General features: G+C 41.4%; 1 protein-coding gene across 2 annotated transcripts; it reads left to right on the forward strand.

The window, feature by feature from the left end:
- The first annotated feature begins 900 nt into the window (after window positions 1-900).
- LOC119311818 (pentatricopeptide repeat-containing protein At5g19020, mitochondrial-like) lies at window positions 901-5,867 on the forward strand. Of its 2 annotated transcripts, XM_037587522.1 has the most exons (3): window positions 901-4,509; window positions 4,727-4,956; window positions 5,273-5,867. In XM_037587522.1, exon 1 carries the CDS (start codon window positions 1,087-1,089, stop codon window positions 3,055-3,057), a length of 1,971 nt encoding a protein of 656 aa, XP_037443419.1. In that variant the 5' UTR covers window positions 901-1,086; the 3' UTR covers window positions 3,058-4,509; window positions 4,727-4,956; window positions 5,273-5,867. The 2 variants fall into 2 exon arrangements, with proteins under 2 accessions (XP_037443419.1, XP_037443421.1); XM_037587524.1 differs by lacking the exon at window positions 4,727-4,956.
- Window positions 5,868-10,315: the final 4,448 nt, after the last annotated feature.

A 10,315-nucleotide genomic window follows, 5' to 3' on the forward strand; every position in this document is an offset into this window, starting at 1 on the left:
TTGTTGGTGATCTGTGCTTTATATATAAAACGGGGCGAAAGACTTTTTTGATAAAGACGCGGTTATAGCTCTAGTTCGTTCGCATGTATTAAAGCATATGTGATTCAAAAAATAACTATTTCAATAAGGAAAGACGCGATAATGAACGAGAGACACGATTATAGCTCATGGCAACTCTAGAATTTTTTTGTATTCCAATAACTATTCAAACTTAAAACTGAAGCAACTTTTGCCCTAAAAGACGCATCAAAGGATAAAAAATTACATAGTTCTACCACGTACAGACAATTACCTCTCCTTTTTTTTTAAAAAAAAGAACCAATGGCTAGGATACCAAAATGTCATTTTTTCACAAAGACACAAGAATATATATTTTTCGCACCCAATTTAACGTGTACACTTGATCTTTAATTAAAGCATGTGTGATTTAAAAAATAAATTAAATAGTGTAAACTATATTTTTTTAGTATGGAGTGAGGAGTGTGTGCTACCGAGCTGAGAAAGTATCAGGTGCTTCCAGCCTTGAGGCTCAGCCTTGAGTACTCTCGCTGCTCCAATGTTAAAAAAAACATTTTTAAATGTTTAAGAAAAATCCCGAAAAATTGTGAATGTTCATAAAGAACGTGACTATAGTACCTAAAAATTTTAGGTCTAAACTCGAAATACATATTGAAAAACAAAAATGTGAAATCTAACATAAATAGTGTAAAAAGACAAAAGCAACATTGACACCATTAACATATAAATTTGTCCTTTTTGTTTCTCAATGCCATTTCGAGTTTGGACCTGAAATTCTTAGCGGTTGTAGTCACATTCCTCGTAAGCGTTCATATTTTTTTACACATTTTTTTGAAACATTTAAAAATGTTTTTGTGACATTGGAGCACCGGGAGGAGTACCCCAAGATCTCGACGGTGAGAATGGCAACGGCGCATTGCTCACCAAAAGCGAGAGCGCGATGAGACAAGGAAGGGGGTGAGGCGGACGGCGGCGGGGCCATCGGAATAGGCGGGAGGCGACGACGGGAGGACGGCGGACTCTCGCCGAGGCAGATACAGCGGATTGGCACGAAGAAGTGGAAAGCACATGCCCAGCGGGGGCGCCCCTCTCGCCGTCTTCCTCGTCTCGTCCCTCAAGGCCGGCGCGCGCCTCCGCCACGGGGAGCAGCTCCACGCGCTCGCCGCCAAGTCGGGCCTCCTCGCCTCCAACCCCTTCGTCCGCAACTCCCTCCTCGCCTTCTACGCCCGGCTCCCCTCCCCCCAGGCGCCGGCGCTCGCCCGCCACCTGTTCGACGAAATACCCCTGGCCCTCCGCGACCCCGCCGCCCACAACACCCTCCTCGCCGCCCTCGCCCGCGCGGGCCGGCTCGACCTCGCGCGGCGCATGCTCGCGGAGATGCCCCACAGGGACACCGTCTCGTACACCACCGTCTTGACCGCCCTCGCGCGTGCCGGCCATGCGGAGGACGCCGTGGCCGTCTTCCGTGGCATGCTCGCCCAGGACGTGCCTCCCAACGAGGTGACTCTTGCGGGCGTGCTCACCGCACTGGCCCAGGAGAGGCCCCCGGTGCCGGTGGGTGTGGCGCATGGAGTCGCCGTGCGACGTGGGCTCGACGGATTTCTCATTGTGGCCACCAACCTGGTCCACGCTTATGCAGCAGCGTCACAGGTTTGTTTTGCCCGTGAGATCTTTGAGCAGATGCCGCATAAGAACACAGTCACTTGGAATGCCATGCTTAATGGTTATCTGAAGACTGGGATGGTTCATATGGCTGCTGAGGTTTTTGGGAGGATCCCGGAAAGGGATGCGGTCTCTTGGTTGACGATGATAGATGGGTATATCCGTGCAGATTGTGCATCAGAAGCCCTGAGGGCATATGTTGCCATGATGGCTGAGGTGGACACGAGGGGCAATGCGGCGCTGCTTGTTGATTTGTTAAAGGTGTGTGCTCGACATGCTGCGGTTTTAGAAGGGCAGCAACTACACACAGTCATTCTGAAGGATGGTTTTGATGCCCATCCGTTTGTGCAAGCGACCCTTATCCATTTCTATGGTTCTTGTGATCGTCTTGCCCTTGCCCGGATGCAATTCAAATTATCAGACAAGTCACACATTGCATCTTGGAATGCTCTCATGTCTGGTCTACTACACAGGAACCTAATGCGTGAAGCAAGGCAACTGTTTGATGACATGCCTGAGAGGGACACCATTTCATGGAGTACTTTGTTATCTGGGTATGTACAGAGTGGACATTCAAACAAGGCTTTGCAGCTATTCTACTTGATGCTGGGTGCTGGTGTTGAACCAAACGGCATCACTTTGGCAAGTACTCTATCCGCAGTTGCTGATTCTGGCACATTGGAGCAAGGCAGATTTATTCATGACTATATAATCAGCAAATCAATCCAACTTACAGACAACCTGAGTGCTGGACTGATTGATATGTACGCAAAGTGTGGTAGTGTCGCTGATGCAGTTCAATTATTCAGTTATGTTAAGCATAAGTTATCTTCTGTGTCTCCTTGGAATGCTGTCATCTGCAGTTTAGCCATCCACGGCCATGCACACACGTCGCTTGAACTGTTCTCAGAACTACAAAGCACCAATATTAAGCCCAACTCAGTCACATACATTGGTGTCTTAAATGCATGCTGTCATGCTGGGCTGGTAACCGAAGGGAGGCACCATTTTGAGTCCATGAGGAGAGAATATGGAATCCAACCAACAATTAAACACTATGGTTGCATGGTTGATCTTCTTGGTCGAGCTGGACACTTGGAAGAGGCAGAAAGTCTTATCCAGATGATGCCTATGAAATCAGATGTGGTGATATGGGGCAGCATCCTTGCAGCCGCGAGGACACATGGAAATGTAGCCTTAGGAGAAAAGGCTGCGGAAGAATTAGCCAAGATTGATCCAAACCATGGAGCATCCAAAGTGGCCTTATCTAATATCTTTGCTGAGGCTGCTCGTTGGAGTAATGTGTCCTTGGTGAGGAAGGAACTCCAGGACGAAAATATTGAGAGGTTTTCTGGAAGCAGTGGAGTTGTTCAGTAATGGGTCATTTCATTTCCTGATTGGATTCTTCTTGTGCAACAACTATGATAGCAAGCAGTTTCTTTTGTGTGATTATTCATTTGGTTTGCCGTACGTACAGTTATGATTTGTTAAAGAACTAAAATGGCAGCAACTGAATATATATGACAAAGCTGACAGGCAATACATCTCCAGAAAACTGCTATTTTCTTCTTTAGGCAGTTACACTACTCCTTTGCATGTAAAACTGCTATTTAGAAAATCTATGTATGAACTTCAGAACAAAATATTTAATTGCACGTTACTTACCATTATGTCACATGTGCAAATCCTAAAAACATTGTCTTGCTTCCTATCCTTTTGGACCAAATTTGCCTGGCCGTTCTTGCTTTCACTTTCTGCACTATGTTAAAATCACATGGATATTCAGGAAAAGGTTAGGATGCTACGAGAAATATCAGTCTTTCTTCTCACAATATATGCTTTACACATTTGCTTCAGATATAGGCCTTCTAAATGGTATCCTCGCATCACAGGTTTTGTGTTCAGATTCTATGCAGGCAGATTTAAGATTATCAAGTTCAGTTTTGATTTGCTCTTCTCTGTAGAGATTTTTCATGCTCGATTGTTTTTTTCCATTTACCAATCTAGAATTCATATGAGACATGGTTTGCATGTCAGTGCCGATTACCTCTGGTTTGGTAAAATAGTTAACAAGTACTCCCTCTGTAAACTTTTATAAGACGTTTTAGGTCACTAAAGAAGTTTATAGAGGGAGTACTGATCATGATTCATGTAGGTGGTAAAGGTTGTTACCACAATGGTGTTCCCTTTCTTTCTGTGTAGTTTACAGTGGTACATTGTGGCAAGCTAGCATTCAGTTTTTTTTCATCCTTAGAAGGGAAGAATTGGCTGCTTCCTAGTTCCCTTTATGTACATCAAGATTTTTTTTCTCAAACAGGCACCTAAGTGCTCGTCATTGTATTAGAAGGAACGCCAAGATGGTGGGAGTCTTACAAAGACGAACTAAAAAATGAAAGCAAAAACAGAAAGCAAAGGCAAAGAAAGAAACATTAAAAGAAAACTGTACACCAGCCTAGCGTCAATTTCAGGGCGTCAATTGCAGCACTATAGTTGCATCGACCATCCTTAAAATGATTACTCAGATTTAGGAATGTGTTGCTGATTGCCAAGTAGGCAGGTTTGTATCATCCTATGAATCATATGAGAAGGGCTGTAGATACATATGTTATCATAAAACTCCAGTGTGCATTAAAGCATGTTCTTATTCCTTTATTTGTGTCATTTTTGTTTTGTAGTCAAGTTGCATGGTTCACCTTGAAGTTGTGATAATGTCGATAATTTTTGCAGTATCTATCTTAGAGTCTGATGGATATGCCTCATGGTGTTGCATTTACTCTCAAATCAAGACATCTTTCTCCTCTCGTCAAAGGTTGCTACAAAACAATATAGGTGTGTGCTACATGCTTCACTTCAAAGCTTTTTTTCCCCTGTTGGTGCCACTTTTTACTTGATCTATACTAAAACTGACACTCTAGGTGTGTGCTATGTTATATTTACTAACAAAATCAGTCTGAGTGTCATACAAAAAGCAACGTGTTGGTCTTTCATGGATCTTTAATATTTCTGTTAGGAGCACTTCACTTACCATTGTTCTTCTCGATGGCAGCTCGGAGTTCAGATGTGAACTAATCAAATACAAGCTGCAATGAGCCTAGGCTGTTCAGTAACATTGTTAAAGGAATATTTCGACAAAAGGGATTTTACTACTGCCATTGTCATGGGTTCAAGTCCTGGAAACAGCCTCTTACAGAAATGTAGGGAAAGGCTGCGTACTATAGACCCAAAGTGGTCGGACCCTTCCCTGGACCCTGCGCAAGCGGGAGCTACATGCACCAGGTTGCCCATTGGTTGCTACTCTTAGGCCACCTGTTATCTGTCTGTTCATTATTTATTAAGTTGTCGTTTGCTTTTTTATGGCAAAAGGTGTTATTTGTTTTCATTGGGTCTTTACTTAATCCATGGTCCCATGTACACGCTGTATCAAACAAAATCATATTGTTCTTCTCCATCTTCTGGAACAACCATTGTTTAACAGTTACTTAACCATAGATTTTTCTTTGGGATAAATGTAGCTTTTAAATGTTTGTATTAGATCGCAAACTTCTATTCCTAGAGGTCAATCTTGATTATAGCTTTTTGAATTGCTTTGCAGTTTGTTGAAGCTGGTACCATGATTTCGCCCACAATTTAAACCAGGCGTCAGTTGTCATATCATGAATGACATGCCGTGATAAGTTCTGGCTAATGCAGTGCAGACTCTGTTGATAAGGCCAGTAGAAAAGGCAGCATATATATGCAAGCTCACTAACATTAGCACTTCAATTTTCCCTGACCCCATCTATTTGATGAGGAGAGGTGTGTATCAAGGAAAAGTAAACAAGAATAGGCATTTTCCTTTTGATCATTGCCCTGCAAACTCAGAATTCTTGCCTATAATTATTTGGGCTGCAATATGTGAGCTTAGGATACTGTTTCCAATTTTCTAACCTTTTCTTTTCTGTGCAAGGGCGGCAATATGTTTGAAGAGTGAGTCATTTATCACCCATTGTATTTGTGTATGCTGACATATGGAAGAAAGTGCTAAGTTGTACAGATGATTCTTCATGTAGCCACAGATGGGGGAAAATATTCTTGTGTAACGTAAACTCAGTGAAGCAGCAAGCTTTTTGCTTGACTGAGTAATACTTTTGTTTCAGTAATACTCCATCATTAGTACTTGTAACGCCAGAGTTTTTTTTTTAATCTTAGTGATGCCATTGCTATGGTCTAATAGTAACATACGCATGATACTTTGATGGCATCTGATTTTTTGTTCTAATCCACATCTGATTTTCTTAAGCAATAGTTGGCTGTCTAGAGTGTAGAATAAAGAAAATGACTTTTCTAGATGATGTAGCCACTCGATTATTTGTTAAAGCTAGATCTGATGTAGGCTAAGGATTAGTGCTCATAATCGCTGGGTTTCACCCCCAGTGTCATACATATGTTTTGTGCATTGTCAAATAGTTATTTCTTCTTTATGTTTTTCCTAATATTGTTTCGTTCCTGCTCCTCATGGATCAGTTACTCCCTCCGTTCCAAACGACAAGAGTTATGGAATGGAGGGAGTACTTACTAATTTCTTTGCATATCAATAGCCATTTGTTCCCATTTGATATGATGTTTTTATTTTTCTATATAATGTGCTTGCGATCCTGGGTGAGGATGTTGGCTTTTGATGTCCACACTCACTTGTGTATCCACGTCGCACTCTGTGCCAGGCTTTTGATTATAATAAAGTGAACTATGTTTCGTAGTATATCAATGCAATATGTAATGTTTTACTCCCTCCGTCAGCAGTTTATCTTCTCATGTGCAACTGCGCTTCCAGATTATCCCACCGTGTGTGCTATCTTTTATCATCTTGAGTTTGCTTTTGCTCTGAACTAAAAAAAAATCTTTCTTTTTTGGCTGCAAACATTGCTCAGTGGTCTACCTACCTGCAAATTTTCGTGAAGTAATGTCGTTCCCGGTGTTCTGGCAAAAAAAAAACTATGTGATTTGAAATGCTTTAAAAAACATCATATTTGGAGCGTTTATTCTTTTTTACCACAGGATTATGAATGTTTTTTCTTTGCAAAACTTTGCATTTAGGCTTTACAGTCAATAATATTTGTTGTAAAAAATTAAGATTTTTTGAATTGTTTTACTCCTTCTCAAAATAAGTGTCTTAAGTTTAGTACAACTTTGTAGTAAAATTAGTACAAAGTTAAGACACTTATTTTGAGACGAAGGGAGTACTATTTTTCTCATTTTGCTTTTCATCCTGGTGCATCTACAATCTGAAGCCAAAAATGTACCCTTGTTTCTCCTTCCAGATTCTTGACCAGTTGCTTAAAATGATTGATTGCATAATTCAAATGTCAAGTGTCTACTTACAAGATACGAGGAAAAGTAATATATAGCCCATCTGTTGTGAATGGATCGACATGCAAAGGGTGATGCAACTCCTCAACTCTATTGCTCAGCTGCCTTGCACATTAGCACATACCTTGGCGTCCGCTGGCTGTTCTCCAACCCAAGGAAGGATCATGACCAATATAACATCATCTTCCAAGCTCTTATTTTATTATCTTCATCATGATGAGGTTGAAATGATGGTCGATGCTAGGTAAACCATTTTTTTTGGAAACATCACTGAGGTCAAACTGTCCACCTGAATTTTCATTTAGTCGACGTCTGGCAAACTGTCAAAGATACAATGTTTTCTTCGCCCACTCTCAGTTTCAAGATCATGTGGTGTATGTTTGGCACTATGTTGCTGGCCTCTTATATTACAGGCCAGCTTGTTCTCAACCGCTACACGATGTCTATGAAAAACTCCCTCCTGTTGCACTAGGATGGATGTTTAGTATATTGTCATATGAAAAGATCACAATGTTGGTAAAAGTCATAAAATGGACTTGCGTTCATTGCTGGAAGAGCCCTTGAGATGAGTGTTCTTGTAAAACATTATTAGTATGTTGATTGCTACAACCTGTTTTTCCCCTCTTTGGTGCATGCATAAACAACATTTTTGTGTCAATAGCGCATCTTTTATTTTAATACATATGTCACCAATATTGGCCCTACATGGGGGCATATACTTGATCATTTCTATTTGGGCACGAAAGGATGCTTCTTAATTAAGTTTCCGTCTCAAAATCTGAATGAAATGAGCCTGTATAATTATAGTCACTGTCAGCATGTGGACTGTAACCTCTATTGCCAAGTAGAAAATGTAGGCTCATTGACAAGTCATGCGCATTAGGTCCTTTGTCCATGGTGTACAAGTATTGCCACATAAGCAAAAAAACATGACATGCCAAAGCAATTAAGAAGGAGAGAGAGCAGGTCTGTGACCCTGGAAAGAAACAATGCCAAACACATGAACCTAGCAAAACACTTAAACGAAGAAACGTCACCAATGCATGGAAGAGTTTAGTTGCTAAATAATTAAATAAAGGAAACTTAACTACAACAAGTTATGCACCTATGCATTGAGGATTTTAGTTGCTAAACTCTTTAATGTGCTTAGCACCTCATCAGGAAATAAATACATTGCCATAGGTAGATTGAGTGCACTACCCCTGTCCCCCTTAATATTGGTCAGTTAGTATGGTTGTCTTAACAATTTTGTCATGAGGTCTAGATGACCAAAAAAAATAGCCGACTTGAATCGGAGAGCAATGGAGCTTTGACGAAACAACAAGCCAGAATCTTTCGTATGGTGCACTATACCAGATTTACTGGCGAATGCCAACGTGTACAATTTGTCGGCTTGCTCTCTGCCTCTTCTTCACCCTGACCAATAATATTTGCTTTCATCCAAAGTTTGGCGGTGGATTAGTCGATGCAGGCGAGTGAACTAAATTTGTTCTCCACCAGCTTTGTGTCTTGGGGACAGGGGGCAATGCCCCCCCCCCCCCAACACCCACACATACGCACGGACGCAAGCACAAGCACACATTTTTACAAGCATACACAAATTGATGACACACACACACATTCGTCATCCTAGGTGAGGAATAATTATTTTATTATTATCCCCCCCTCTATTTTAACATCAATGCACCGTGATTTTACGTTCCGTAAATTTTGTCTTATTTCAGAAAATATTTTATGTTACGAAAATTACAAATGTAAAACCATAGTGTAAAATGTACATAAAATGTAATTTTTCTTCTGACTTTTTTATGCCAAATTTCACGCAGTGAATCAATATGACTGAAACTATTTGTATTTGAAACATAATTTGTTTATGAAATGATGTAAGATTACCTCGGGTGAAGAATAACTTATTCTACACCCTGGGTGATGAAGTGTCACTCTGAACCGAGTGGCATATGATCCCACCTCATCTATGGTGTGGAGGACTTTATGATTCGAATCATTAGAAAGACTAGTTAGAGTATAGTTTGCCACAGCAAGTCAGCGAATCTGAATTGGGCCTAAATACACCGAAATAAACTAAGGACATCGAATCAGTGCAATAAGTTGATGCTCTAGTGACGCGGGCCAAAAAAGCGGCCTGACATTTAGTGCACTACAGCTCTAATCTGTTTCTTCTACGAAATGAGCCCTTAACAACTTAATCCCTTCACTATCAAAAAAAATCTTATTTAGGAATTTGACCTCCGAGATATACCTCATTTTATTTGGCGTTTTTAATACATGTAATAGTGTATAATTATTTGGCGCCACCAAATCCACACTGGAAGTCAATGTGATGTATCAAAAGTCAATGACGCCAAATAAATTGGCATGTATTCACATTTGACCAGGTTTTTTGAAGGGTTAGTGAAGGGATTAAGTTTTTTAAGGGGTCATTTAGCAAAAATAATACAACTCTCACACAAACACTGTAGTATTAGGACTACATATTTGCAGGCACCAACAGGGGAGGTCCTTAAAATAAACACTGATGGGGTGTTTGACGGCAATGGCTGGTGAGGAAGATGTAGCTTCGTTGTGCGGGACAGTCAGACTGTGGTCAGAGGCTCAGGTGCTGGGTGTCTCTCCTGTGTGGCAAGCCTGGTGCAAGCGAAAGCGGGCATCTCAATTGTTAGGCAAGCGTGATACAAGCGGAAGGAGTGAAGTCTGTATTAAACTCTGAGGATGTAGAGCCCGACACAAATGAACTCTGACGTTTAAATTCCTGAAGTCCATACCTTGACCTCACTGATCCCATTCGTTTTTGACCTTTAGGCCAAATCCAAACGTAGGATTCGTACATGGCCTGGGAAAGGACGGGACCGGGCGAGTCAGCTACCTGCACATGGGTCCCATGGGCCATGGCCGCCTGGCTTGCTCTGCAGATGCGCTCCCGCACCAAGTTCAGGGCATCAACAATGTAGAGGTAGCATTGCCTCTATTATGGGTCCAACACATCTGCTTCCAGCCATAGCTGAAATCCATGTAGCAAAAACACTCAACCTCTAAGGTGGCCCCCACAATAGAAATAAAATATAATTCTTCACAACCGCTTCTTTTTTGATAAAGGGCATTTTTGTTAATTCAGAATGTTGCATCAAGTGGATACAAAAGCATAATGTGAGACACCCGACCTCGGCATAGCTAAGATGCACACAACCTTAAACGAACAGTCTAACAAAGTATATATGAAAAAAACGATAAGCTGACAACAGTAAATCCATGAGCCCCAAACTATGCCAAT

Source organism: Triticum dicoccoides, chromosome 5B (assembly GCF_002162155.2).
Source record: "Triticum dicoccoides isolate Atlit2015 ecotype Zavitan chromosome 5B, WEW_v2.0, whole genome shotgun sequence".
In the NCBI taxonomy this organism is placed as follows: domain Eukaryota; kingdom Viridiplantae; phylum Streptophyta; class Magnoliopsida; order Poales; family Poaceae; genus Triticum; species Triticum dicoccoides.